The sequence below is a fragment of the Crocodylus siamensis genome, chromosome 11, assembly GCF_052110815.1.
Source record: "Crocodylus siamensis isolate JL-2025a chromosome 11, ASM5211081v1, whole genome shotgun sequence".
Lineage (NCBI taxonomy): Eukaryota > Metazoa > Chordata > Crocodylia > Crocodylidae > Crocodylus > Crocodylus siamensis.
This window is the reverse complement of record NC_143405.1, coordinates 16,995,386-17,023,335: the sequence shown is the minus strand read 5'-3', so window position 1 is coordinate 17,023,335 and position 27,950 is coordinate 16,995,386. Positions and strand designations below refer to the sequence as shown.

At 53.3% G+C, this 27,950-nt stretch overlaps 1 protein-coding gene across 4 annotated transcripts in view; it reads left to right on the top strand.

The window, feature by feature from the left end:
- Positions 1–27,950, top strand: part of ABCA2 (ATP binding cassette subfamily A member 2) — an 86,743-nt gene that overhangs the window by 53,268 nt on the left and 5,525 nt on the right. The window contains exons 20-48 of one of the 4 annotated variants that reach the window (XM_090022776.1): positions 638–802; positions 1,660–1,840; positions 2,534–2,746; positions 3,227–3,423; positions 4,050–4,232; positions 4,854–5,032; positions 6,060–6,180; positions 6,646–6,936; positions 9,462–9,680; positions 10,897–10,999; positions 11,680–12,008; positions 13,282–13,495; positions 14,115–14,220; positions 14,974–15,085; positions 15,668–15,728; positions 16,238–16,412; positions 17,587–17,702; positions 18,713–18,860; positions 19,252–19,375; positions 20,943–21,075; positions 22,824–22,941; positions 23,448–23,626; positions 23,983–24,124; positions 24,352–24,486; positions 24,969–25,072; positions 25,403–25,495; positions 26,183–26,285; positions 27,332–27,469; positions 27,589–27,795. In XM_090022776.1, coding sequence (XP_089878902.1) covers positions 638–802; positions 1,660–1,840; positions 2,534–2,746; positions 3,227–3,423; positions 4,050–4,232; positions 4,854–5,032; positions 6,060–6,180; positions 6,646–6,936; positions 9,462–9,680; positions 10,897–10,999; positions 11,680–12,008; positions 13,282–13,495; positions 14,115–14,220; positions 14,974–15,085; positions 15,668–15,728; positions 16,238–16,412; positions 17,587–17,702; positions 18,713–18,860; positions 19,252–19,375; positions 20,943–21,075; positions 22,824–22,941; positions 23,448–23,626; positions 23,983–24,124; positions 24,352–24,486; positions 24,969–25,072; positions 25,403–25,495; positions 26,183–26,285; positions 27,332–27,469; positions 27,589–27,795 — 4,589 coding nt within the window. Of the gene's footprint in view, positions 1–637; positions 803–1,659; positions 1,841–2,533; positions 2,747–3,226; positions 3,424–4,049; positions 4,245–4,847; positions 5,033–6,059; positions 6,181–6,645; positions 6,937–9,461; positions 9,681–10,896; positions 11,000–11,679; positions 12,009–13,281; positions 13,496–14,114; positions 14,221–14,973; positions 15,086–15,667; positions 15,729–16,237; positions 16,413–17,586; positions 17,703–18,712; positions 18,861–19,251; positions 19,376–20,942; positions 21,076–22,823; positions 22,942–23,447; positions 23,627–23,982; positions 24,125–24,351; positions 24,487–24,968; positions 25,073–25,402; positions 25,496–26,182; positions 26,286–27,331; positions 27,470–27,588; positions 27,796–27,950 lie in introns of all 4 variants that reach the window. The other 3 variants (XM_090022774.1, XM_090022775.1, XM_090022777.1) reach the window with 3 other exon arrangements.

Here is a 27,950-nt window from a genome sequence, read left to right as displayed (position 1 = left end):
TACGGGCAGGGACTCCCCCTGCAGGAAGAGGCTTGTGGCTACCCAGCTGTGAGCCAGATGCAGAGATGCTGCTAGAATCACTGGACCTACCTTCTAGCAGCCTCCTTCAGTGGATATGACCACAGAGGAGGCTGATTCTGGTCATGACGGGTGGGATTGTACTCACTTGTGTAGTTGCATAGGATGTCTGTGCAAACGTGCCCCACAGGTGACAGTGCCTTTTTGTGGTGCTCTCCTAGTGGTGCAGCTCAAGTTTTCAGGAAGAAGTAATTCATTGGTTTTCTGGCTGAATTGTAACATAAGATTCCTGTTTCAGGTTCTTATTTTTCCTTCCTTTTTCCCCACAGATGAAATTTGGGTAAATCCCAAATATAACCTTGAGATGTTTGGGCTCTTTAAATGCACATGGATTTTTTGTTGTTGTTGAAACAGTATGACCAATTTGACAAAAATTCAGTTTTCAGTCACTCCAGATTTGTTTTGGGGGGGTTGAGAGGAATAGGCATCTTCTACCTAAAATCTGTTGTCCAGATCTGCATATGATGCCCCTTGGCCACCTCACAATGTGCTGTTCTTTCAGTCGTGGTTCTGAAAGAGCAGCACACCTCTAATTTTCCGGGCTTGGTTTGCCTTGCAGGCATGTATGGCCTGCCCCGGCCCTGGTACTTCCCCTTCCAGAAGTCTTACTGGCTCGGGAATGGACGGATTGAAACCTGGGAATGTACCTGGCCCTGGTCACGAACTACCCGCCTTAGCATCATGGAGGAGGATCAAGCCTGTGCAATGGAGAACAGGAGACTGGGTAAGCATGGCCGTAGTGGGAGCAGAACCTGGGATGGAGGTTGGTTCCAGTGGTGAAAATGTGGTCAGGGACCCCAGGATCTGTCCCCAACTTTGCCCCTGTGTTGCTGGCTAATACTGGGCAAATCATTTCATCTCCCTGTACTCTGGTTTCACCTCCTTGGCTTCTGTTTCCCTGAATGGGTGGCTGTTAGGAGACCCCTTTACTACAGAGGTGGCGTGAGGCCCTAAGAGACCCTCTGACAGAAGGCATCAGAGAATGGAGTGGGTCCAGTGAAGGGCAAGAGAGAACACAAAGGGGGGAAAAGATGACTTTCAGCAGGAAGAGTGATTAGGGCCATATCCCCAGCTGGTGTAATCCAGCATCACTTCAGCAGTGTTTTGGGACAGGATTAGCTGGGGGTAGAAACAGAAGAAGGGAGAGGATGTTGGCTGGAGGATGGGGGACAAAAGAGAAGGTGATGAGCAGGGGGAGCTGGGAGCCTGGTTGAGTGAGATGGAGACAGAGACTGGGTCAAGGCTGCAAATTGTCTCCAAGCTGGTGCCTGCTGTTTCCCTTGTTCTTTCCTGGGATTCAGCCCCTCATTTTTAATTTCCTGAATGGCTTTGTTTAAGGCTGTGTCATCACTTGGCATTACTAATGCCATCCCAGCCATTTTCCACCTGGTCAGGGCTCCTGCAGCCCTGTGACCATCTGCTGGGTCTCCAGGTGGGCACATCCCTCAGGAAGTCACTCAGTCCTTTTCTTAGTACCCTGTTACCTGAGGGAAGAGGCTGGTGGAGCCAGAGCTGCTTGCTGGCCAGTCCTGAAGAGCTGGGACAGCCCACCCAAGCCCCTCTCCTCAACTCTCGTTGCAGAGGAGACCCGAGGCATTGAGGAGGAGCCGAACCACCTGCCCTTGGTTGTCTGCATCGACAAGCTCACCAAGGTCTACAAGACAGACAAGAAGCTGGCACTGAACAAGCTGAGTCTGAATCTCTATGAGAACCAAGTGGTGTCCTTCCTGGGGCACAATGGGGCAGGCAAGACCACCACCATGTGAGTCACCATGGGGGCACCCCTTTTTTTATTTCCTCACTGCCTGCTGTGAGGAAGAGATGATGGGCAGCAGTGGAATGAGAGGTGCAGTTGTCCCATCTTGCCTGTCTGGCTTGTTCCAGTTGCTAAAACTCTGGGCTTCAGCAAATTGTCACCCTGGCCTGCTTGGAGATCTTAGTCCCAGGAGTCCCCAGTGGCTCTGTGCCAGCCGGAGGCCTTGTCTCCTACACCAGAGCCAGAGATGGGAGCTCAGGCATCCAGCCTTGCCGTGCCCCAGGTGTTACAGTCCAGGGGCTTTCAGCAGCTGTTGTCGAACAAGCTTGTGTGCAGATCCTGGAACTGTTGTTGCCAGACACAGCCATCGTGTGTCTGAGGGTGGAGGCCTGGGAGCATGTCAGAGGTGTGAGGGCTTCTGGCAAAGTTGAATGCCTGGGGGAGGCTTGGCAGGAGGGAGGTGCCATTCTAACATAGCAGCAGCTGGGGTGGGGAGCAGGTCTTGGAGGGTGAATCTTGTAATAAGCTGGGCCATGGAGGTGCTGGGCAGTGCTGGATAGAGCTGTTGCCCAGGGTGATCCTGCCAGCGTCCCTTTTAGGGGCTGTCTGCAATGGCCCTGTGCTAGGCAGGCACCAATTTGTTATGAAGAGGAAGGCAGCAGGAGGCGGGGCCCCCTCACATTGTCATTTCCCTGCCAGGTCCATCTTGACAGGCCTCTTTCCACCAACCTCGGGCTCTGCCACTATCTATGGCCATGACATCCGGACAGAGATGGATGAGATCCGGAAGAACTTGGGCATGTGTCCGCAGCACAACGTGCTCTTTGACAAGCTGACAGTGGAGGAGCACCTCTGGTTCTACTCGCAGCTCAAGAGCATGGCAGAAGAGGAGATCCGCAAGGAGATGGATAAGTAGGGTCCTATGCTGTAAACAAGTCCTCAGGCTGTCTTGCTCTGAATGGCTTGGTATGAGCAGGTCTGGTGCCCTGTAAGCAGGGCCCCATGAACTCTGAGCCAAGCATTTGCAGGGTGGCCAGTGATGCATTGGATTCACCATCCAAAGAGACTAAAAGGGCCCCAGTTTTCTGAGAGCAGGTCCTCTGCACTTCCCTGGCCACTCTAGAAACTCATGGACTTGGGTAGTAAAAGCTGAAGCTGTCATTCCAGCCTCTGTGGTTGCAAAGAAAGCATTTCCAAGTAGCATGCCCAATGCATCTCTGCCTGCAGAGAGTCTGAAATAGTAGCTGCTAAGCCACGTGTGCTGTCCTGCTCATGAAACAGAGCTGTTGGCCCACGCTTTTGCTAGTGTGCCCAGACCCCTCAGCCTTACCCAGGCAGGAGCACTTGTCCTGTAGCGCCATGTGCTGTGATGCATATTGTGTCTGTCCCCAGGATGATCGAAGACCTGGAGCTGTCCAATAAGCGGCACTCGCTGGTGCAGACGCTCTCTGGGGGGATGAAGAGGAAGCTCTCAGTAGCCATTGCCTTTGTGGGGGGTTCACGGGCAGTCATCTTGGATGAGCCCACAGCTGGTGTGGACCCGTATGCGCGCAGGGCCATCTGGGATCTGATCCTCAAATACAAACCAGGTGGGCAAACCCCAGAGTACCCAGCAGATTGAGCTTTATCAGCCACTCCAGGTTGCACCCTGCCCCAATCCAAGCTGCTTCTATTGTTGCCTTGGCAAACAAAGCCTGTGCTCCCCTGAATGCCTGGGAGAGGAATACCTCAGTCAGGCCATTTGCCTGGAGGAAGAAGGGAAGTAGGGACTGGAGTTTGTGTCCTTCTGGCATGAATATGTAACCAAATGGTGTCAAGTGGGCGGGGGAGCTCAGGATGGGGAGTTGGGATATCTCTGTTCTGTTCAGGCCCCTGCTGCTGGCTCTTTTATGAGACAAGCCCTTCCCCACCGTTGTGTCTCTGTTTCCTCCCCATCAGCCTTTCCTCACCTGGACAAAACATGCTGAGTCCCTTGGTTGAAAAGGCTGTGGGAGGGGAGAGTGTTGCGGTTGTCTGCCTGTGTGGAAAGATCTCTGAGGCCCATGTCCAGTATCACGCTGCTTGGCAGGGCAGTGTTGTCTGAGGGCAGCAGCAGTCAGCCAGGTGCCGTGCAGGCTGCTCTCACCTTCCCAGAGCCTTCTTTCCCCGATGCACCTCCTGTCCCTGCTCAACTCTCTCTGATGCCCCTTATATGTGCTTCTCTCTGGCCTTGCAGGAAGGACCATCCTCCTCTCCACACACCACATGGATGAGGCTGACCTGCTGGGGGACCGCATCGCTATCATTTCCCATGGCAAGCTCAAGTGCTGTGGCTCCCCACTCTTCCTCAAGAGCACCTATGGGGATGGCTACAAGCTGACAGTGGTCAAAAGGCAGTCAGATACCCGGAATAGCACAGGTGTGTGTACAAGTAAGTCCCATGTGGCTGACCCAGGGGAAGCCACTGTTGGCGACCAGTTCAGCTAAACTGGGAAAATCCATCTGCTTTGCTGCTCAAGTAACACTGAAAATCTGGACATTTTACATCTCACTACCTGCATAGGGATATAGTATCTGCCATCTGACAGAATTGCCTTGTCCCCTCTATGCGCAGGTTGGCTCGGGGGCTTGGTAAAATCCTGCATGGAGCTGTCTGCCTGCAGGACACTGGTTTCAATTCAGGCCAGGCTGGAAGCATCCAAAGATGATTCATTGGTTAACAAGTGTCTGAGTAATGGAACGAGCTCCACTTACTGGAAGTTCCTGCAAAGAGGCCAAAAGTTAAACGCATAGCAGAAGCGAAACCCCCCTCTTAGCTGTAGTTGGGGACACTCCAGCCCAAGGCAGTGTAGGGGCAGCTCACTGCATTCTGTGTGCGCGAAAGGCTGCACTCCCCTGCACCGAAACCCTGCCCTCCCTCCCTCCCTGAATTCAGAATTAACAAAAAGAGCAGCAGCTTGTACATCCCAGAAGGTAACATTTTGAGGACCCAGTAGGACATACTGACCGAGTGACCTGATTTCCTTTGTGCTAGATGCAGGACAGACTCACAGCCCTCCATCCCACTCTTCAGTCAGCCCATGCTCTGAGCCCCGGGTCTCCCAATTCATCAAAAAGTATGTTGCCTCCTGCTTGCTGATCTCAGACACCAACACAGAGCTCTCCTACATCCTGCCCAGTGAGGCTGTCAAGAAAGGCTGCTTTGAGAGGCTTTTCCAGGTATCAAACCTTTGCCCAGATGCTGGTCTAGGTGCTAGTAGAGCAGGGGAACACTGGTGGGGCCGGGTCAGTGGTCTGACTGGGATGTGGAGCTTATTTTCAGTTCTAAAAGAACAGTGTGGAGATGCTTTCTGTCTGCTTGATTCCCCTGAGACATAGGGTAGACGCACATTTAGTCTGTTGTACACATCCTTCATGGACAACTCTGCCTCTGATTTGTACGTGCTGGATTTGTACGTTGCAGCATCGGCTGTGGGAGCAGCACTGAATTGTGTGTCAGGGTGGAATATTCTGAGGTGCTAAAGGGATTTGGGTGGCTGATTTGTTAAGGGTTTTGCTCTTAGAGTAGACACAGCCCTTACTGAGTGGCATGGCCTTCAGCCTGGAGCATCCCCAACATCATGCACTCTAGGCTGTTTGTGGCTCAGTTTCCAGCACACTCGTGCCTATTCCTGGGCTTTTCTGGTCTGCTGTCAGCTTGCATTGCTGCAGCAGATGCCCCCAGAGCAACACAGGGCACCAGGCCACTAGGACAGCTGCTACAGCATGCTCTTCCCTTCAGGTTTCTTGGGTGGCTTTGGGGGCTTTTATCTTCCTGTGAGCAGGCAGCAGAAACCCTTCCCCAGGGTAACTGCTATAGCTCCATGGCTGTGGGCAAACTGCAGTGGATGGTGAGTTGGGGCAGAGCACCCCTGGGAATGAGACTTCCTGCAGCCATAACTACAGGCAACTGTCAGTGCCTCCTGTCTCATGTGAACTCACAGAGGACAAGAGTCTGTGACAGCTCTAGCTAGGGATCTGGGCTCAGCCTTCAGCAGTTTTGAAGGCCTGCAGTGCATCAGTCCAGGTGCTGGCAACTGTCAGACATGTGGCCGTCCTGTCTGTGGTAGCTGGGCAGTGGGGGAGGCCATCTTTTTTCAGGGGTCTGGGACACTGGGCACTGGGACTTGTCTATGCATAACCTGAAAGAACAGCTCTTTGCCATGGGCTTCTTCATCTCCTCATTGGGAGCTATCCCTGTTTGCAGCACCTGGAACAGAGCTTGGATGAGCTGGATCTGACCAGCTTTGGGCTAATGGACACAACCCTGGAAGAGGTGTTCTTGAAAGTCTCCGAGGAGGACCAGTCCTTGGAGAACAGTGATATCGGTAAGGAGTCTGCATAAAGGGCAGGGGCAGGGTTTATGTTTGGCAGCGTCTATATATGCCGGCAGGTGAAGGATTTGTTCAGTCTCCTATCTGGTAGGAAATTCTCTACTGGTAGGAAGCTTTGTTAAGGATGTACTATTAGTGAAAGCCTTCCATCTGGCATGGCCAGCACTAGAGTGCAGGAGCAAGGGAGGTCATGGGACCCAGGAAATCTTGGTCGGGTTTTGGTGTCCTGAGATGGCAGGGTCCTTAAGGAAGAGCTCCTTTCCCCCTCTAAAACATGCATTCAGTTCAGGCTTGGATCTGGTCCCTGTGATCCATGCAACTGGCAATTGAGTAGACGGCCTATCTCAGGGCCAAACCATTGTTCCTGCCTGAGAGCAAGGGCAATGTCCATGGAAGGATGCTTTGCCTCAGGATGCATGGCTCTTGATGCTCCCATACCAACCCACCTTCTCCTTGCAGATGTGAAGGAGTCCAAGAAGGATGCGCTGCAGCCACCAGCTCCCCCAGCGGGCCTGAAGCCTGAGGCCAATGGAGAGCCCCTTCCTGAAGTGGAGGCACCTGAGAAGCCGGACGTGGAGCTCAGCAACCTGGTGGCCTGCTCCAAGCTGGCCCAGTCCCAGGCGTCCCTGCGCTCGGCTTCCTCTGTGGGCTCCGTGCGGGGCGATGAAGGTGGGGCTTATTCGGAGTTCTATGGGGATTACTCTCCGTTGTTTGATAATCTGCAGGACCCTGATAACATCAGTCTGCAAGGTTTGTAACGCACTGCATGGCAGGCCTTAAATTCGCTGGCGGGGTAGGCTTGGCCTGCTCGGCTGGGCAGCAGGTGCTTTGCTCTGGCTCTGCTCTCGGCTCCTGTGTGGGACAGGCAAGATGGCAGCTGCTACCAGCTCCAGTTGGTCTTTACCATCCCCCCAAACCAGCTTTCTTGTCCCCAGCGTGGGTTCAGGGAGAAAGTTTGCAGCCTGTGCATGGGGCATAGTCAGTCAAACCTCTGCATGCCGGAATCTGTCTCTTCCACCCTGCAGTCCTGTTCTTCAACAGTGACATGGCCAGAGGTACCCTCACTAGCTGTGATGAAAGGGAGAGAGCACTAGCCCCTGAGCATTGGTGGGTTCCTTAGGAGCAGGAACCCACTCGGATGGAAAAGCTGCAGGTTTAGGGGCCAGCAGGAGCTCTGAGAGGGTTTCAGCTGGACCTGGGAGATCTCACAGGGCTGCTCTATCCTGATGGTACCTTGCTTGCATTGGCAGTGTGTAGCTCGGGCGGGTGTCTGTGTGTGCGCAGAATCCAGAGCTAGAGTCCAGAAGTGTTGCTTGCTGTGGGTGAGCACACACCTTGGGACTGACTCTTCTTTGTCATGAGATGGAGCTCGCGGGATTCCTCCCTGAATATGAGTCCCTTGTTCTGGTGGTGACTCCTTCACAAACTGACAGAATCCAGCCCACGTGTTTGCTCTTCAGGACCAACTGCTAAACATCTTGTGCAGATGACTTTCAGCCTGAGCCAGACTGTTGGTATTTGTTGTTGCTGATGTACAGTCAGTCATCTAAAACATGTACTGTTTTTTATTCCCTGCTCCCTGATTGGATGACAGACTCTAACTGGGAGAATAGTGATGTGTTTTCCAGCAGGAAGATTTATGTTTAAAATAACCATGTATTTTCAGGAGTGTGCCAGAGTCATCACCAGGACACTCAAATAAAAAAAATATGGCCAGTGTCAGGATACACATCCCTCTTTGGGCGAGGGAGAGCTCTTGCACCACTTTGTCATGATACACTTGGAAACGTGGCCTGCTTTATGATGCAAGATGAAGGCCTGCTGGGGAGTCTGCCTTGTACTGGGTACTGGGAGCATGAGATACCTGAGCTACAACTGCCATGAGGCACCACATCAGTATTTTAGACTCCAAGCATCTCTATTTTGAGGCATTTAACCTTTTTTCCATGAGAATTCAAAGTATTCTGAAGCATTTGCACCAAACTGCCCCCGTCCCCCCAAAATATTTGTATCCAAAATAGTTGTGATGGAAAACTTCTGACTAGCTGTTCTCCGGTCAGCTCCCTCAACCCTGCTGGTTTTGCCTGCTGGACCTTGGCACTAACAGGTCTGTCAGGCACTTCTCCCTTTGAGGCTGTCATGGGAAGAGCCTGACACCACCTCACCTTCCAGATGGAGCAGGAGGTTGTGGAGAAGCGCTGAGGGTGCAGTGTGTGGGCACAGTTGCACAGGAGTCATGAGGGTGTACTGAAGTGTTTTGATCCTGGTGAGTCAGGATTCCCTCAGAAGGGTCCCGTCTCTACCTATGTCACGTCAGGAGAATTAAAGCCTTCCTTGGCTAAAAAAATTGAAAAAGAATGGTTGAATGAGAGGAAAAAACACTACCTTTTATTTGTTAACCCTCTTCCCCTGGCCTGAACCTACTACCTCCACATCCTCATGGTAAAATGCACAAACCTCTTGAGTGAGGGGCTCTCTGACACATTGGAACAAAAGTCCCAGCCTTCACCTGCTACATGCTTTTATATTTATTGATTCACACATGGATAGATGAGTCTTAAGATCTTGGGCTCCATCACTGATGAGCTGGTTGTATGGCCTTTGGCAAGGCACTTAACTTCCCTGCCTTGGTTTCCAGGTGTAAATTAGAGATCTTGTTAGCTTGTTAGATGTAGTATCCCCTGGGTTCACGCGTAGCTGTATGATTGTTAAACATCCTCCTGTCTCCTGTGCACTTACGTGATACATCTGTTCAGTCTCCTCTCTGTTAGCGGGGTCTTGGGGCTCCACATATTGCTTAGGTTGGGGATACAGTCAGGTATTCTTGGGCAGTCTTATTAACTTGCTAACACTAGAAGGGATGCTCTGGGAGTGGTGGGATCCAGAGTCTGACATCAGTTCCATCACTGCTTTGCCTGTCCAGAGCTGAGCCTGGGGCTTGGCACTTCCCCAGCTACTGCTAATGGGAGCTCTCTGGCTGCAGCACTCTGTCCTTCTCTGTCTCCAGCCTGTCCCCTTTCCTAATGGGAGTGGGCTCTCCCAGATATTGGGGTTCCCAGCTCTCCTCCTTTTCCTGACTGCAGCCTTTCAGGGGAATGCTGTGTGCCTGGGTTGCGTGGAGAACCCCAGCCTAGATCACTAGCCACTCAAGCAGCCATGCTTTTACTGATGTGTATGCGTGGCAAGTCCTGAGGGAGTGGTATGGATGCTTCCCCTGGAGTGGTAGGGCCTCAAAGAGCCTAAATTCCTCTGCATGTTGCTTCCCTGTGCTCCAGACCAAGAGGTCGATGCTGAGGCTGAAGACCAGGCCCTGGCAGGACAGGGGAGCTTTAAGCTGGAGGGCTCCTGGCTCAAGCTACGCCAGTTCCACGGGCTGATAGTCAAGCGCTTCCACTGTGCCAAACGCAACACCAAGGCCCTTTTCTCGCAGATCCTGCTGCCCGCCTTCTTCGTCTGCGTGGCCATGACTGTGGCACTCTCTGTGCCTGAAATAGGTACGTATGGGTGCTGATATCAGGCCTTCCCTAGCCTGCTTTCTCCAGTACACCCAGAGCCAACCCAAGCAGGGTGCAAGGCCCCACCACCACCCTGATCCCGCACACTCCAGATATGAAAAAGCTGCCGCAGCCATCAGCAACGGGGGGGAGGGGGGGTGGATAGTGAGTGGCTGGATGCAGCCACTCTGCCCAGCTCTGCAAGCCCCCCCCAGAGCATGAGACCCAGGCCGATCACCCTGGTTTTCCACCCCCCCAGGACAGCCCCGAGTATACCTACCAGCTAAGGTGGTGAGGTGCTTCTGGGACAAGGGTTATAGCCAAGCTTTGGCTGTCTTATACTTCCCCACAGACCTGGGCTCCACAATCCTAGAGTTTCCAGCCTTTACCTTTGAAGATGCCCATGGAAATGTGACCAGTAGTGTTTGACATGTCTGAACCAGAGATGGTGGCTCTTGGAGGTGTAAGCCTCCCCAGCCATCTCATGCAGAGGCTGTAGGATGCCCCTTTCCCAAGATACCCCAGGTTGGCAGCTGTCTGCAGCAGGGTGACTATGTTCTACTTGGGGTGGGAGGGCTGGAAACAGGCTCTTTGAATCAGATGCAATACATGAACCCTGTGGTGAGACGGGATCCACCTGTACTGTGCTGCATGTGGGGGCTGTTTTATAAACTGCGATTCTAAGTCAACTGGCCCTGCCTGTGAAACCCCATCCTGCAGCCTTCCCCTTTTGTGTTCACCCTCTAGCAACTCCAGTCACAGCACACTCGGGCACTTCCACTCCAGCCTGCTTTGGACAGCAGCGTCCTCCTGCGGCTGGTGGGTTCTGGGCTCCATTGGTGAAAAACTGGGGCTTGGCTGGAGCCATCAGCCCCTCTCCATCAACTTGGTGCCAAGGTCATTCTCCAGCCCAGAACAGTCTTATCTCGGCTCTTGCTACCCTTGGAGCATCTGGCCTGGGCTATGAGTGCCTTTGTGCCAGGGGCTGCAGTTGCCGTGCAGCTTTCCAAGCAGCCCTTGGGTGTTATGGCGGAAGTTGCCCAGCAGTTCTGAAAAATGGGAGAGGAGGACTCAGCTGGTGGGCCTGCCAGTCCCCCAGGCCATTTCTCTGGGTCCCCAGGGCTGACATCCAGACCCAGAATAGGCAGGTACGGCAGAGCCCAGTGGCCGCCATCATGAGGGAAGTTCTTCAGCAGCATCTCTCCTTGTCTCTCAGGTGACCTGCCCCCTCTGATCCTCTCACCGTCTCAGTATCACAACTACACCCAGCCCAAGGGCAATTTCATCCCCTACGCCAATGAGGAGCGACGCGAGTACCGGTGAGAAGCTGTCGCCACTGGCCTGGGAGATGTCCCGGGCTGCCTTCTTTCTCCTTCCCTCTCCACCAGCAAGGGATTAGGATTGCAGGGCACACCCCTGTGAATCTTCTCACAGGACCTCATGTCCTGCTGAGGGAAATGCTACTATGTGGGATTTTGCAGTCTCAGGCAGAGGCTCAGGAGGGCAGTCGGGCTGCTGCTCTCTGAGCAGGGTCATTCCTCTGAGTCTGGCACTGGGGAAAGGCGCCAGGCTGGAGCTCAGCCTCATCTACTGTCTTCTCCATGGCACAGGTTGACACCTAGACAGGCAATGGGCTTGGGGGCGGTGCCCAGCTGTTTCCAAGGTGAATGAGACCAGAAGCTCATTTCATACCAGTTACGGTCAGCCAACACCTATCAGAGATTATAGGCTCGGGCTAGATTTAAGACTGTGTCAAGCAAGCAAGTCTCCCTAGTCCTCGTTAGTTCCCCGAGCCACCCAGTCCCCTTCAGCCTCCAAGCCAGGTTGCCAGATCTAACCAAACCGTGAGGGTCCCTCAAGCCGTAGGAGCTCAGCCGCTCCTTTAGAGCCTGGCCTAGCAAGCCCATGTTGCTGCTACATAAGCAGTAGGGACTCTTGGGCCTATGCTAAGGAATCCTGTGCACACTGAGCCCTTCTCACCCACTTTCCCTCTTTGCAGCATAAAGCTGTCTCCTGATGCCAGCCCTCAGCTGCTCGTCAACACCTTCCACCTGCCCTCAGGGGTGGGGGCCACCTGTGTGCTGAAGACGGCCTTCAACAGCACCCTAGACCAGCTGGTGCAGACCTTGAACCTCAACAGCAATGAGTCCAAGATGCTGGCGGCCAAGTACTTTGATGCCATGTGTGTTGACTCCTTCACCCAGGGCCTGCCGCTCTCCAACTTTGTGCCGCCACCACCATCTCCTGCCCCGTCTGACTACCCTGTCTCCATGGACGAGGACTTGCTGCATGCCTGGAACTCCACCACCTACCCCTCCACTGTCAAAGGTAATGCCTGGCATGGTGACCAGAGTGTAAGGAACAAACCACCACTGCCCTCATGCCACACGGTGCTGCCTGACTTGGAACTTGGGTGGCTGGCACGGCCCACTGGGCCTAAAGGATTGCACTCCCTACTGCATCCAGGAAGGACTTGTCTGGGATTTTCCTATCACACCTTTCAGGGAGGAAGATCTCTGTTGGCATTGCAGAGTTTAGAAACAAAGGAATGACAAAGTCAGCTTGGAGTTCCTTCCAGCCCAGTGTCATGTACCTGACAGCTCCCAAAACCAGCTGCCTTAAAGGAATGTGTAAGAAACCCATGGTAACAGATATGGGATAAATGACCCGCCCAGCTCTCTCTGTCTCCAGTATTTCGAGCATGTCTGGAAGCCTGGCATTTACTATCCCTCCCAAAATCCTGGTTTCCCTTACACTGTCACCCAGGATGTTTTCAACACGTATGAATGTCCAGCCCTTTTTTAGAATTTTGCCTGCCAAGTTCTTGGTTTCAGTAGCACCCTGTGGCAGGGAGTTCCCCAGACTGATAGAGTACACATTGTATAAAACTTTAGTTTCTTCCTGTGCCCTCTGTTTTGGGACCATAAGACAGAGATAAGAGTTACTGGTGATCTCCCATCTCTGTGGACTGTTCATGCTTCCAGCTACTTCCATCATGTCCCCTGTTCCTCTCCTTCCATAGTTTCATACCTTCTAGGGTCAGAAGGGACCTGAACAGATCATCAAGTCCAACTCCCTGCCCTGGGCAGAAGCGAGTGCTAGGATCATAATACCCCAGCCAGATACCTATCCAACCTCTCTTGAAGATAGGGGAGAGCAGCACCTCCCTTGGGAGCCCATTCCAGAGCCTGGCAGCCCTAACTGTAAAGTAAATCCACAAGTAAATCATCTTGGTCACTGAGTGCTGTCAAACATATGATCTTGATCAATCTCCTCTCCCATCTCTAACCCCTTCTGATTCATTTGGACCTTGTAGAAGATAAATAATGAAGGAGCCTCAAATGATAGAGCTATGTGTCTCCAAAGAACCTGTGAAAGCTAGTCCTCAGGTGTCTGCATCCAGGTGGACTCTGAGCTTTGGCAAGGTCACAAGGATGCTTTCTCCTTGCATGACTCTGTCCTTGTCTCAGCACTCCGATTGTTTCCCCCTTCCCAGAAACAACAGCAGCCATGGCCAGTGTTAATGGGCAGTACTGAAGTGTCCCTGCCTTTCACCATGCAGAGGGGACTTAGAGCTGCTTTTCTTCTCTTGTCCCTTCAGAGACCATCACCTCAGCACCGTCCTTGCCCCGTATCGTCCATGAGCCGATCAAGTGCACTTGTTCCATGCAGGGGACGGGCTTCTCCTGCCCCAGTGGGGTGGGAGGCCACCCACCCCAGATGAAGGTTGTGACAGGGGACATCCTAGCTGATATCACCGGGCGCAACGTTTCAGAGTACCTGCTGTACACCTCGGACCGCTTCCGACTGCACAGGTGAGAGCATGGGCTAGCTCTGCTGCTGCCTGGCCCTGCCAGAGCTTTTTTTGGAAGAGATGGGTGGTTGGGCGCTTAAGTGAAACCACGGGGGCAATGGATCTCTGGCAGCAGACCACTTGAGGTGGCCTGGAGGCATCAGGGGGACTCGGGAGAGCTGCACAGTTGATCATAGAGTTGGAAGGAGTTCCTTCAGGAGGCTACATGCCTCTACAGCTGAATGCAGGGGCTTTCCTGCTGGCCCTCTGGGGAGACATGGGGATCAGGTTGACTCCTGCTCCATCATCCAGGAAGAACTGCTCAGCAAGTGCTAGGCCCAGTGCAGCATGGACTAGCAGCAGTGACAGCGTTCCTTGTGGTGAAGGCAATGGCTCTCAAGCCTGCTGTGGTAGCAGGACAGGTGAGGGCAGAATTCCCTTGCTTCTGCTCAGAAGCGTGTTTGCTGTCACATCTGACAGGAAGAGGGTCCCAGGGTGGCATCTGCCAGGTAAGGCCCTTCAGAGGAGAACGGATCTGGGGTCTCTCTCCCCACAAAGTCTGGCATTTCAAGGGCACCTCCAAGCTGCTTGTGTAGCGAAGGTAGTTGCAGCCTCTCCTCTTGTGTCCCCTTCTACCTCAGGTATGGGGCACTCACCTTTGGCAATGTCCAGAAATCCATCCCAGCATCCTTTGGGGTCAAGGCTCCTCCCACGGTGCGGAAGATCGCAGTCAGGAGAACAGCCCAGGTAGGCGAGACCTGAGCATGTCTTGTCTGATGGAAGAGAGGAAGTTTTTTCCATGTCCTCTCCCTGGCCCCTTTTCCCACTCACTCTTCCCCCTCCTACTTTCCTGGGCCTTGTCAAAGGGACTCCAGAGCAAGGGGGTGGATTTCACTTGCAGTAAACTAATGTCTTCATGTGCTCCTGAGTGAGAACGGCTCTTGTTCAGGACCCTCATGGGGAGTCTGCTGGCCCTGACAGTTGCTAGCAGAGAGCTACCTTCACCAAAATGAGAAAACTGGCTATGCGCTCCTTGCTCTGGGCAGGTGCGGTGGCTTTTGGTCTCCAGGGTGTCTGTAAAGCTTTGTAGCAGCACTTGGCCAGCTTGCTGCCATTCATGGATGGGCACCATTGCCAGAGCAGTGGATGACTGCCTAAAGAGCAGCAGTCCCTTGATTCTTTTCTCCCATACTAGCTCCTAGGACTGGAGGCAAGGGGGCAGGAAGATGTGTGGTGGGAGGGGGGTGTTCCTGCCTGCAACAAGAGAGTGAGCCCCCAGCTACCATACAAGAGCAACTTCCCTGCCTCATTGGGGCACCAGTTGGTAGCAGATTTTGAAGGAGAGGGCAGGGGTGTGGCAGTCCCAAGGGGGCCTGTGCTTTCTCTGTCAGACTTGTCTGGGGCCATCTCTCCTCACTCAAGCCCCTCTGCTTTCCTCCCCTCGCTGACCCCTATTGGGGTTTACAAGCCTGAACCCATCTCTCTGCTCTGCCCTTCCAGGTCTTCTACAACAACAAGGGCTACCACAGCATGCCCACCTACCTCAATGCACTGAACAACGCCATCCTGCGCGCCAACTTGCCCAAAAGCAGGGGAAATCCAGCTGCCTATGGTGAGAGGGCAGGCGTGTGGGTGACCACAGCATGCACAGAGGAGAGATGCATTGGGGACCAACCCCTTCCTGCTTTTAGGGAACAGCCCAGATGAATGGGGGAAGAAACATCCCTGGTGGGCAAGCTAGTGCCTGACTCCTTTGTGATGGGGATTAAGAGAAGGCCCAGCCTGGTCAAGCTGCTGCTTTGGTTTTGGAAATACTTGTGAGAGCCCCAGGGGTCACAGCAGGGGGTAGGTGCCAGGATTTTCAGTGGCAGAAGCTGGAATAAGCCCTAAGTGGCTCTGTGCTGCAGCTTATACCACTATGAAATGGCAAGAACGGGGGCCCTGATGGGGTTCATATATGGTTTATTAGTTAACATCTGAAGTTCTGTGAGCTTCTCTGAGTAGAGGTGCAGGAGGAGGATTATTCCTGTGACAGGACTCCCTCTGCTCTGCAGCAGGGAAGGAAACTTCTTGCTCTTCCTCAGGATAGGCACCAGGGCCTGCCGTTCTCAGCCAGCCTGGCTGAGGCTGAGGGGGTGAAGGTCTGCTGTTCTGCTTTCACATAATCTGCGTTCCCTTTCCTGTTTTGCTGTAGGTATCACAGTAACCAATCACCCCATGAACAAGACCAGCGCCAGCCTCTCCCTGGATTACCTGTACGTACCAGTGGGGTATGGTGTTTGTTATACAAAGGGAAGAAGACATTGTCGGGTGGCCATGGCTGTAGGACCCCACAAGGCAGGAGCAGTGCCAGCTCCTGCCACCCCTGAGAGGAGCTGTGTGATGAACAGTGGGAAGCAAAGGAGGAAACTGCAAAATGGGCTGTCTGTTTTATAACAGACAAGCAGGCTTAGGCAGAACCATAGGCAGCTGCCTTTTAGAAAGGCCACCATTGGCATTGGAGGCCTAGTTGGGAAGCAACCAAAAAACATCATTTTGGGGGAGTATCTTGGGAGCGTGAGTCACTTTTCTGAAGAACTTGGAATTTTGCCATTTCCCCTGCTTATGGCATGTCTCTGCTTAGATTGGCATGTGCTGTGTCCCCACTGGGGTGCCTGGCAGTGGTGGCCACCCTGTCTCTGGGTGAGTTGCCCCTGCCCATTCACTGAAGATAACAGTTTTCCTCCTCCTTGCTCCTGTTTCTGCTGCTTTTCCCTCACTGTAGCCTGCAAGGCACTGATGTGGTCATTGCCATCTTCATCATCGTGGCCATGTCCTTCGTGCCAGCCAGCTTTGTGGTGTTCCTAGTGGCTGAGAAGGCTACCAAAGCCAAGCACCTGCAGTTCGTGAGTGGCTGCGACCCAGTGATCTATTGGCTGGCCAACTATGTCTGGGATATGGTAAGAGCAGACAAGGTGTTTCAGAGCAGTTGTGCCCACTCAAGTTGACCCATACAGTGAAGGAGTTGGCCAGTGGGTGCTATGTGCACTGGGCATGCCACTGAGGACCATCAAGCGAGAGACATCCATGCCCCCCCAGATGTGGTGGGCCAGTCCCCTGAAGGCTCTCCACCCCCAGTAAACTCCTTCCTCAGCAGACTGTTCCAGAACTGGGCCATTTTCCCCACCCTTCTGCTAGTTCCTAATGCCCATGGAAAGTCTTTGAGCTATTTCCCTCCTACCCATCCTACAAAGGTTGCTGCACTTTTGGCTAGGACCTCAGCCTATCTGCAGAGTTCTCTGGCTGTATGACACTGCTTTTCCTCGCCTCTGTTGGCTGTCTGACAGTACTCTGCTGCCATTGTGCCTCTTATTAGCATAGGAGCTGCTGGGCATTTTTCCTGGGGAATGGACACTTGGACTTGATGGGGTTCCTGGGGTGGCTTGGCTGTGTGTCTCTGACCCATGTGCGTCTTTGGCACACAGGGGCCATGTGGAATGCAGTAGGTTTGGTATTTGAGGTTATCATCCCATCCGGGATCCTGAGGGAATAATTGTTCTGCCCTTCCCTTTGGCCTGGTTTCGTATCTCTGAAGCGAGGGGCTTGGACTGGGACAATGCATGTCCTGCTCCATGAAGACTTCAGCAGGAAATGGACCCATCTTGGTCTCCTGAAAAGCCCCACCAAAAGGGACTCTTGTGAACTAACAATGAGATGTTGAGGCGCCAGTTCTAGTATAAACACTACAGCACTGCTAGGAAAGGACTCAGACTGTCCGTCTTGAGTCTCTCTGTCTAGGTACTGTGCCTATGTGGCGTCTGCTGCAGTCTTGAGCACCTACCAGGTGTTTGAAGAGGCAATGTAGCAGTCTGTGTCATGCCCATGGCTGTTCCAGCCTGTAGGAGAAATAGCTCCAATAGAGCTATGGCACAAGACCTGACCTGTTGAGGGAAAGCGAATTTGGGTCCTGGCCATGGTGGGTCTGGGGTTCCTTCTCCCCTTTGTGGTAAGCTCCGCTGGCCAGGTCTGCCATGGTGCCTCCTGCACCACATTTGTTTTGTCCTGAAAGGCAGTCTGGGCTCTGGGCTCAGCTCCCCCTACCAATTTGACTCATTTCCCTTGTTTCTTTTCCAGCTGAACTACCTGGTGCCAGCCACCTGCTGCATCATTATCCTCTTTGTGTTCGACCTTCCGGCATACACCTCTTCCACCAACTTCCCGGCTGTCCTCTCGCTTTTCCTGCTCTATGGGTACGTCCACAGGGCTGGTGTTCACTGTAAATGCTGTTGTATACAGGAACTAGGCTCCTGCCTTTAGTTTTGCCTCCTCTCATGTGATAAATCTAGGATTCCCCACCTCTCTCTCAGCCTCTCTCACCCTATAACACTTCAGCACAGATGGTCTCTACCTTGTCCTACTACAGGCTACCTTATTACTTCTGTTCTCACATAAGACACTCCTGTTTCTGCAAAGGGATGAAGGATGCCTTGTACCTAGAACATGGATCTTAGCACAGCCAAGCCTGTGAGGGCTCCTGTTTGAGTTACATGGACCATAGTGCTCAGAGATGGCTCTCAGCTTGAGAGCTTGGACCATGTGTGGACAAGGATCTCAGCTTCTGGTGCAGGCAGGCTTAAAAGTTGAGACCTGCCCAGAATCTCTCTATATCAGTGACTACCAAGGTCTAATCCAGATCTTGTGGCCCGTCCCCCTGCAGCTCACACTGAAGTCCGTGGGAGTACTGGGTGCTCAGTACCCACCAAAATTGGGCTCATGGGGTCTCAAGGTTGGTGCCCAGAAAGGGAAGCCACTTCTGAAAATGTGCGTCTTGGTGTCTGGGCATCTAATCTGTCAGAGCAGCCCTGTCTGCAATGGGTCACTGCACTGCTCTGCTGAACAGGGCAACGTGGCAGGCCAGTCCCATCCATGTCTGCTGCATGCCTTGAGAGCCAAGCTGGGAGATCACCACAGAAGGGCAAGAGGTTTGCTTGTTCTATTTTGTTTGGAGACTCTCCCAGCGCAGCTACTACTGATTCAAGATTAACTCTGGGAGGAGATGTTTGAGGCGTGGCTAAAGCTACTCTACTTATAGTCAGTGAACTAAGAATCCTGGAGTTAGAAATTTGTCATCCAGTAGGTGTAATGGGGACAGAGAGCATCTAGTAGATCACCTATCTGCATTGGGTATAAGGGAAGACAGGCCTGGTCCTCCCTGTCTGCTGTCTCTGATACAGTTGTCCTGGGGTTCTTTTTCCACCAGTTGGTCTATTACCCCCATCATGTACCCAGCCTCCTTCTGGTTTGAGGTGCCCAGCTCAGCTTATGTCTTCTTGATCGTTATTAACCTCTTCATTGGCATCACGGCCACCGTTGCAACCTTCCTACTGCAGCTCTTTGAGCATGACAAGGTAGATGCATACATGTTCTTGTGGGTCACCAGAAGGGGAACAGGACATCTGGCCCAATTCCATCTAGCTCAGCCTTGCTGTATTTGGCAAGACCTGCTCTGAGCCAGTGCCTGTGGTATCCAAGCTATCATTGCTAAGCTGCTGGTGATGATAGCACAGCACCCATGATGCCACAAGAGAAGGGGAGGGAGAGAGCACATTGCCACAGCCTGCTCTGTAGTGCAGGGTGTCTGCTTGCCAGCTCTTGTTAACCTGATTGTGGCACTACTGATCCTCTCCATGAAGCTCCCCCTCTCCACACAGCACAGCCATTTTTCTTGGGGACATTCCTAGCAGGTGACACACAAGACAGGACCAAACACATCATCTCCTTTCTTTGCCCCACCTTCAGGACTTGAAGGTCGTTAACAGCTACCTGAAGAGCTGCTTCCTCATCTTCCCTAACTACAACCTGGGCCACGGGCTGATGGAAATGGCATACAATGAATACATCAATGAATACTACGCCAAGATCGGTAAGTCCGCTGTTTGCTCCCTGCCTCAGCATGGCCTGATTTATGGTTCATCTACCACACCCTGTTTTATCCATGAAAGCCAGACTGGCTGCCATGGGTTTACATCCAAGTGAGAGGCAGACTGTGCCTGGATGGAATGGTCTGAGGCAGGCTGTTGGGCAGGGTCTGTAGTCGTGCTGTAGTTTATCATGTCTAGCATAATCTATGTCCTATGTCTGAGACATCGCCTCGATGCAGACCACTAATAACCATAAGAGCCATGTCATCCTGGTCAGTCACGACACTGTTGGCATCAAATTTCCCAGAAAAAAAACAGTCCTAAATTTTCCAACCAAAGCTATGTCCAGGTTACTTCAAGTGCGTCAGAAATGAGGCTGCTTTTAGTGGTCTATTTTAGGACTTTCTAACCAACTTGCCCTCCTGTCACATTGAGGTATCTTTAGCTTGCTCCTAAAAAATCTCTTTCCATTTCCTAATCTGCTCCCATCTCTTAATTTTTCAGAGCTGCTGGCTGCTTAATATTTTTGGAACAGAATCAGAATGATCCTCCAAATATACATTTTCATTTATGTTTTTGTCACCTGATTGACATTGAAAAATTGCATGATGACTTTTTAATGGTGAACGGTTTCATAATTAAAAGGCATTGTTCTTCCCAGATATAGCACTGATGACAATAAATAGCCTCAGACACTCTTTATGGCACTGATCCCAGGAATTAAATTAAACTGAAAGCGAAATAAAACTCTTTTGCCTAGGCACTGACGCATTATTATACTGGGGAAATACTTTTCTGTTTTTTTCATGGTCCAGCTCAAGTAATGTATATAATTTTTGATAGACCCTACTTCTTCCCTTGGAGATTTTCCATCTAAGCCTTGAGCTTGTTGTTTCAGAATGTGCTAATAATGTTTAATTTTCATTGCCTTTTGATGTTCTCCTCTAACCTAGTTTTGGATGTAGTAAAATTCTGGGCATTTCAGTTTAGAATATCATTATTCTGTTTAAATATCATTGCTGTGTAAAAGCATTCTTCGCACAACACTAAGAAAAGCCTAAAAATCTTAACTCAGCTCCTTTAGCCATTTACACATGGGCATGACTTCTCCTTCTGCCTCAATCTGGCTGTGGTGGCTCCACTCAGTGGAAAAATTGAAGTAAATGCATGTGTCCTGGCAGAATCAGAGCCCAGATTAAATTGCCTTAAACTGTAACTAGATTGTAAAGGGCGTTTTAAATAGCTGTCTGTTGGGAAACTCCTATGATTCATTCCTCTCTTGTACATTTGTAGACTTTTCTTTTTTTCTGTTGTTTGAGCAACTAAGGTAACTTGATTTCCTTTCATGCATTGATATTATGTATTGGTGTCTTATGGGGGAAAAATATGGTTGCTCTCCGTCCTCGTGCTCCAGGGCTCAGTTTGTCACCAGCTGGGGTCAGGAAGGAATTACCCAACCTTTCACAAAAGTACATTTGTAACAGGCTTGTGCATTTCCCTGGGTGCAATGTGTGATTGCTGTTGTCTTATATTTGTCTGAACATTTATCCTCTTCACTTCTCTACTCAGGGCAATTTGATAAAATTAAATCACCCTTTGAGTGGGACATCGTGACCCGTGGCCTGGTCGCCATGACAATTGAAGGCTTTGTTGGTTTCTTCATCACGATTATGTGCCAGTATAACTTCCTTCGGAAACCACAGTGAGTGGCAATGGGGGGTGAGGGGGAGGCACTCCATCCATCACTCCCTGTGGGCTCTCCATGGGGGTCAGACATGGGTGGGCTGTCAAGGGTCCAGCAGAGTTGATTCCCAGCAACTGAAGCTCTGCAGCAATGCAGTGAGGGGCAGATGTCTGGGAATGAGCTTACTGGGCTCCCAGAACAGAAGCTGCACTAGGAGGTTGCTTTGAGAGGCTGGTACCCAGATCAACATGAGCCTTGTATTCAACTCTGGGATCTGTATGTTGCCCTTCAGCAATACGAATTGGAGTGTGGAGCTGACTGGTCTCTGAGTCCTGGTGCCAAACCAGGCCAGGTTCTGCTGACGAGTCGGCCCCGTCCAGCCTCTGCAGGATTGTGCTGCCTTGATGTGGCAGGCACAGGCCATGCTTGCTGGTTAGATCAGTGGTCTCCAAACTTTTTTGATCGCATACCCCTATCAGTAAAAAAATTTTTGAACACGCACCCCCAATATATGTATTAACCGGGCACACGTAAACTGCAATAGGAGTTCTAATATTTTCTTCCCGCACCCCAATGGATCATCTTGCGCACCCCCTGGGCTGTGCACACCCCACTTTGGAGACCACTGGGCTAGACCAAGCAAGCCTGTGCTGAAGTAACCTCTCAGGCTGGCATAAGCCCCCATGGAGCCTGGCTCCTAGAGCAGGGAGTGCTCTGTCAGGCTGGTGGGTGCTCTGATGCAGGGGAGGAACAGTGGGACTGTGCTGCTTTATGCTGGGAGTAACAGCAGGGTGGTGATCCCTGGAGGGCCTTGGAGTGCTATGCCCTGGGTAGGGTTCTGGGTCTGCACCGTGTTCAGGGAAGTGCCCCACAGTTAAGTTGCAGATAGTGTTTTCCTGGGCTTGTGGGTCTGCAAAACATGACTGGGCCTCTCCCTGTACATGGGAGGAAGGCATCCCAATGTGTAGTCCTGATGCTGCTAGTTCATTGCCCTCTGCCCTTCTGGAGCCAGGAGCACTCTGTGGTTCAGTCTGGGCCCTTTTGTTCCAGTTCTCTTCTTCAGGCTGCATTGCTGGAGCAGCTGTACCATGGACAGCACAACGGGAGGAGCATCAACATTTAATTCATCTGTGCTGTCCCACCTCTCCACATCTGGGGAAACAGAGACATAGCAAGTGGTCGGGGGGTGGCTGATGACAGTTGCATAGCAAGCCAGAGCAGAGCTGTCATTTAGGATCTGGAGCTCCTAGCCTTGTGCATCACCCAGGGGACCAATCTCTCCTGAGCTGGATCCTGGAGATGCCTGATCCTGGCTGTGGACCCCAAAGCCCCTTGTCCAAGAGTGACCCTTTTCCCTCTGGGGGCTATTCCACAGCTCTCCAGTGAGCTCAGCCTCTGGGCAGTTTCTGGAGAGCACTCGCTCACTACTGGGCCATGGAGAACAGGGTAGTCCTGCTGTGTACTAGGAGTGGAGATGACAGTAGGACCCAGGGTCCTGAGATGAAACCCTGTGCAGTAACCACTAGAGCCTTGTGCAGTTCAGAGCCTTAGAAATGGGTCTGGGATTGGGCATCATCAGAGACGGGATGTTGTGCCCCAAAACAAGCCACCCCCTGCTGTTTCCAAGCAACCCAAGCTAAGCCCTGATGATTTTGATAGGAGGAGGCAGAGATGAGTCTGGTGGGGGTGGGATGTTGCCTCTCTGGCTCATCTGAGCTCGCAGAGCTACTGCTTTGATCCAAGTGTCACATTTCCCTCTCCCCCAGGCGGCTGCCTGTCTCCACCAAACCCATCGAGGACGACATCGATGTGGCCAACGAGAGGCACCGGGTCCTGCGTGGCGATGCTGACAATGACATGCTCAAGATAGAGAACCTGACCAAGGTAGAATGGCCTCTGTCCTCTGCACCCTCAGCACTATGGGGATGAGGACTCAGATGTAAGGTGCTGCCCACCACGGGTCTTCAGGAGCAGGAGCTGAGCCCTAGACCTCTGCATCCAAAACTGTGAGCCTCTGCTGCCTGAGGCAAGACACAGCTCTTAGCGCAGGGGCCTTAGGCCCATCACAGCCACCGGAGGAGCAGTACCAGGAGTGGGTTATGCGGGCAGGGGGAGCCTGGGCCCAAAGCTAGAGGTGCATGCACCCCACATACCACATGCCCCCAGGACCCATTGCAGGGGTCTGGTTTGGAGTAGAGGAGAAGGATGGACAAGTCTGCAGCTCTGCTAATGCCTTCCCCTCCTGGAGCACAGGTGTTGGCCCTGTGGGTGCTTTCCATTGCCACCACCATAGGGTGAGGTGACTCTGACCCAGTCCCCTGCAGCTGCAGCTCTGATCCTGCCTGGGAAGCTGTCACCCTGAGCTGCAGATCTGTTCCTCTTTGCACCAGGTCTACAAGTCCCGCAAAATTGGGCGCATCCTGGCTGTGGACCGGCTGTGCGTGGGTGTTCGTCCTGGGGAGTGCTTCGGATTGCTGGGTGTCAATGGAGCAGGCAAGACCACCACCTTCAAGATGCTGACTGGGGATGAGAGCACCACAGGGGGAGAGGCCTTCATCAACGGACACAGGTGCCAGCACTCTGGGTGTGGGTAGAAGCAGGGGGTGGTGCTGTGCTGTGGGGTGGGGAGCCTTAAGATGACTGAAACAATATGCCAAACTGCATATGCTAAATAAGTTGGGGAGTGAACTGCATGGTCATCCAGCTGGCCTGCAGAGCAGTCCTTGCAAAGCAGGGACCAGTGCTGTGTCCTGTAGACAATCAGTGACATGGTGTGTGCTGCTCATCCCCGGTCCTCAGCTGGGACAGTCTAGTGCTTTTTAAGCGGGGAAGTGGAGGCACAGGGCAGGGAGTGACCTGTCTCAAAACACCCAAATGATCTGCAGCAGCAGCCTCACACCAGCTCCACCTTTCCTTTCCCCACAGCATCCTGAAGGAGCTGCTCCAGGTGCAGCAGAGCTTGGGCTACTGTCCCCAGTTTGATGCCCTCTTCGACGAGCTCACGGCTCAGGAGCACCTGGAGCTGTACACCCGGCTGCGTGGCATCCCCTGGAAGGATGAGGAGAGGGTAAGCCTCAGTGAACCCCTGGCACGTCACAGAAGGGTTCTGCCTATTCCCTCCAGTGGCTGCCTCCAGTTACCAAAACCAGACTGTGGCTCTCAGCCAGGGGGTCCATGCCCAGTAGCTGGTTCTCCATTTGCTTCCACTGCTGCCTCTCCAGCAGTGACGGAGGATGCTTGGCCCCATGTGTAGGGCTTGCTCACCTGAGCCCCTCCTGCTCTGCCCCCCTCCAGGTGGTGAAGTGGGCGCTAAAGAAGCTGGAACTCGCCAAATACGCTGACAAGCCGGCCAGCACCTACAGCGGAGGCAACAAGAGGAAACTGTCCACAGCCATCGCCCTGATTGGATACCCCGCCTTTATCTTCCTGGTGAGGGCATGGCCTGCCCTTGACCTGGGCCCAACTGTGTTCCTGTATGTCTCAGCCCTGGCTCCTGCCAGCCTCTAATGTCCATGGTGCTGAGATAAGGGATGTCCACACAGGCCTTTACCTTGGGCTGAGCTGATACTGGGGCACAGCTACCTTCAGTAAAACAGACCCAGTAGTGGGATATAGGTATCCTCTCTAACCAGCCCTCCCTTTGAGAAGGGGGTCCCTGTGGTCACTCCCTTGGCTCCACAGCCGGATCTGGTACAGGTGTGAGCTGGGATAGCAGGTCCTCATGTGCAGGGCACACCCCTCCATGCCTGGTAGGTCTGCAACCACATAAGGTCTTGCGAGGGAAGCGGGCAGTGACCAGCATGGGCACCAGCTGCTGAAGGAAGGACAGAAAGACACTGGCAAGGTGAAGTGGCTGAGTGATTGGGGGAAGTTGGAGTTGGCTCATGTGGGGTTTGTTTCCTACCTGGCAGGACGAGCCCACAACGGGCATGGACCCCAAGGCACGTCGCTTCCTGTGGAACCTCATCTTGGACATCATCAAAACTGGCCGCTCAGTTGTGCTGACATCCCACAGGTTGGTCAAGACCCAAGAAGCTCCTTGAGGTGTAATGTCCCCCTCACCCCACCTCTGCATGGGAGCCCCCCAGTGGGAGAGCTACCAGCTGGGGTGTCGTGATTTGTTGGGCCCTAGTCCCATTCACCTCTCCAAAATGCTGCCCTAATGGCAGCCCGGGGCCCGGCCACAGTGGCCCCTGTGGTCACCCCCTTGGCTTCAGCATCTGACCTGGTGTAGGCCGTGCTTGTGCCCATGGACATCACAGCCTCCCATGCCCAGCACGCAGCACATCTGGGCCTTGCATCCTCATTCGCATGGCCTGCTCACCCCCAGCCTTGCCTCCCTCAGCATGGAGGAGTGCGAGGCGCTGTGCACCAGGCTGGCCATCATGGTGAATGGGCGGCTCAAGTGTCTTGGCAGCATCCAGCACCTGAAAAACAGGTAAGAGATTCTACCCCAGGGAGGAGTCCAGGAATGGGGAGCAGCACCTGCACTGTCGGGACAGACCCTTCACCTGGGTGGGGCTGCAGGAATTGCTGCCATGGTGTGCGGTGGTGTTGCTCCCTGCCATCTCTCCTGGAAGGTGCATGGCTTCCACAGTGCCCGTTCTTCCATAGTGTCAGTGCCAGGAAGGACTTTTTTGGTGTGAGGGCCACCCCAGGCTGGCTCATAATCAGGGCAATAAGTCCCCTCTTCCTGGTGCAAGGCATCTACACAGGGGAGTTTGAGGGAAGGCCTAGGCACAGGGCTGGCAGGAGGGGGCTCTCAACAGAGCTGTCTCAGGCCGAGTTCCAGACTTCCTGCCTTTAGCAGCCCAGTGGCACCGGTATCTGTGGTCCCAAGGCTCACATGCAGCCCTCCCCAGCATCCATTTCTTGCACTCAAGTCAGTACTGAGGTGGGTACCCTGTTGGCTCCCAGCAGCGGGAGGTCAGGCCAGCACAGCACCAGCCTGGCTAAAGATGGACAGTCGTGGAGGAGTGCCAGCCTGGCTGGAGGGAGGGTTCCTCAGGGCTCGCACGCCTTCATGGAGGGCCCCAGCACAGCACTATGCCCCTCTCCTGGGAGCAGGGTTACATGCCTCAGTGGGCAGATGTGGGTTGATGTTGTGTCCCTGGTGCCTGCACAGATTTGGAGATGGCTACATGATCACAGTACGGACCAAGTCCAGCCTCAACATCAAGGAAGTAGTGCGGTTCTTCAACCGGAACTTCCCAGAGGCCATCCTCAAGGTGAGCCTGGCCCCTGCAGCCCAGCACCTGTACCAACCCCAGGGGGACAGGGTCCAGCAATGGGTGGTGTATCGCTCCCCTGCTTCCCTGGCTGGGGCTCTTGGTAGGGGTGGCATTACCTGGGCTCCCAGGAGGCAGTCTCTGGGGTTTTTGCCTGCTGGGTCTAATACCACATCCCAGACTCCAAGAGCATGTTTGGTGCTGCCTGCCAAGAGAAACATTAAAAAGCCTTCAGTGCTCACATGTGGGTGGAGACAGCAGCTTGTAGCAAGGACTGACCCTTTCCCCTCTGTTGGGGGATTTCACAGCCCTTCAGTGAGGTCAGCTTCCAGGAGGTCTGTGGGGAGCACTGTCCTTGCTGTACCACTGGGCTGCAGAGAGCAGGGTGGTCCATCTTAGTGTGTGCTGGTGGCAGAGATAGCAATAGGACCCAGACCCACAGCCCTGTGCTGTGACCACTAGAGCCTTGGATAGTTCAGAGACTTGAGAGCGCGTCTGTATCGGGCACCATCAGAGACGGGATGTTGTATCCCCACACAGGCTGTCCCTCTAAGCAGCCCTAGCTAAACCCTGATGCTTTTGGTAGGGGGAGGGAGAAATAAGTTAACATTTTCCTCTTCCCTGGCATGACATGTGCCTATAACCTGCTTCACCTCTGAGCAGGGAGTCCAGCCTTTTCCCTGCACTCATCAGCTAGTCGCAGAGTCAGGCCCACATCCCTGAAAGTGCTTGGCTGGTGTGTCCCTCTGTTCCGAGTGCCAGGTGCTGCCCCAGGTCTCTTGGCCATCCAGTCCCTGGATAGGGAGAGCATAGAGGTTTCCAGAGGTTCTTGAGCATTGGGGTGCTTCTCTTGGGCATTTCTCCCACTACCCGCAGCAGCTTTAGGGGTGATGCTGGACCTCAGACCTGGGGGCATCTCCTCTTACGTGGCCTAAGTGCAGAAGATAGGCCTGTGGTATGTGGAAGTTGGGCAGCAAGCAGAGGGGCTGGGCAGTGCCTTGTCTTGCCCCTCGGGGGCAACCCTAGCATCAGTCTTGCCTCTCTAGGAGCGACACCACACCAAGGTGCAGTACCAGCTCAAGTCGGAGCAGATCTCACTGGCCCAGGTCTTTAGCAAGATGGAGCAGGTGGTGGACGTGCTGGGCATAGAGGACTACTCGGTCAGCCAGACCACGCTTGATAATGTGAGTCCCAAGGAAGCTGGGGCCAGGAAGCCCAGCCTGGCCAGGGCTGCAAGGGCTTCAGAAGCCTCATCTAGAAGCCCCCGCCAGAGCCTACCTGCACCTTCTGCTTCCTTCCTCAGGTGTTTGTGAATTTTGCCAAGAAGCAGAGCGACAACCTGGAGCAGCAGGAGACCAGCCCCAACTGTTCCATCCAGTCACCCCTGGAGCGTGTCCTGAGCTTGCTGCGCCCACGTGCTGCCCCCACTGAGCTGCGGGCCCTGGTGGTGGAGGAACCTGAGGACCTGGAGACTGATGACGAGGGCTTGATCAGCTTTGAGGAGGAGAGGGTGAGGAGCATCTCAGTGCCTTTGCTTCCCCCTCCCCTGGTCAGGAGGCCTGGCCTGGCATTGTGCCCAGGGTGGAACAGTACATTGGGGCACTGCCCTCTCCTGGGTGAATTTGCAGGAGAGGGCAGTGGGTACTTGCTTGGGTCTTGGGTACT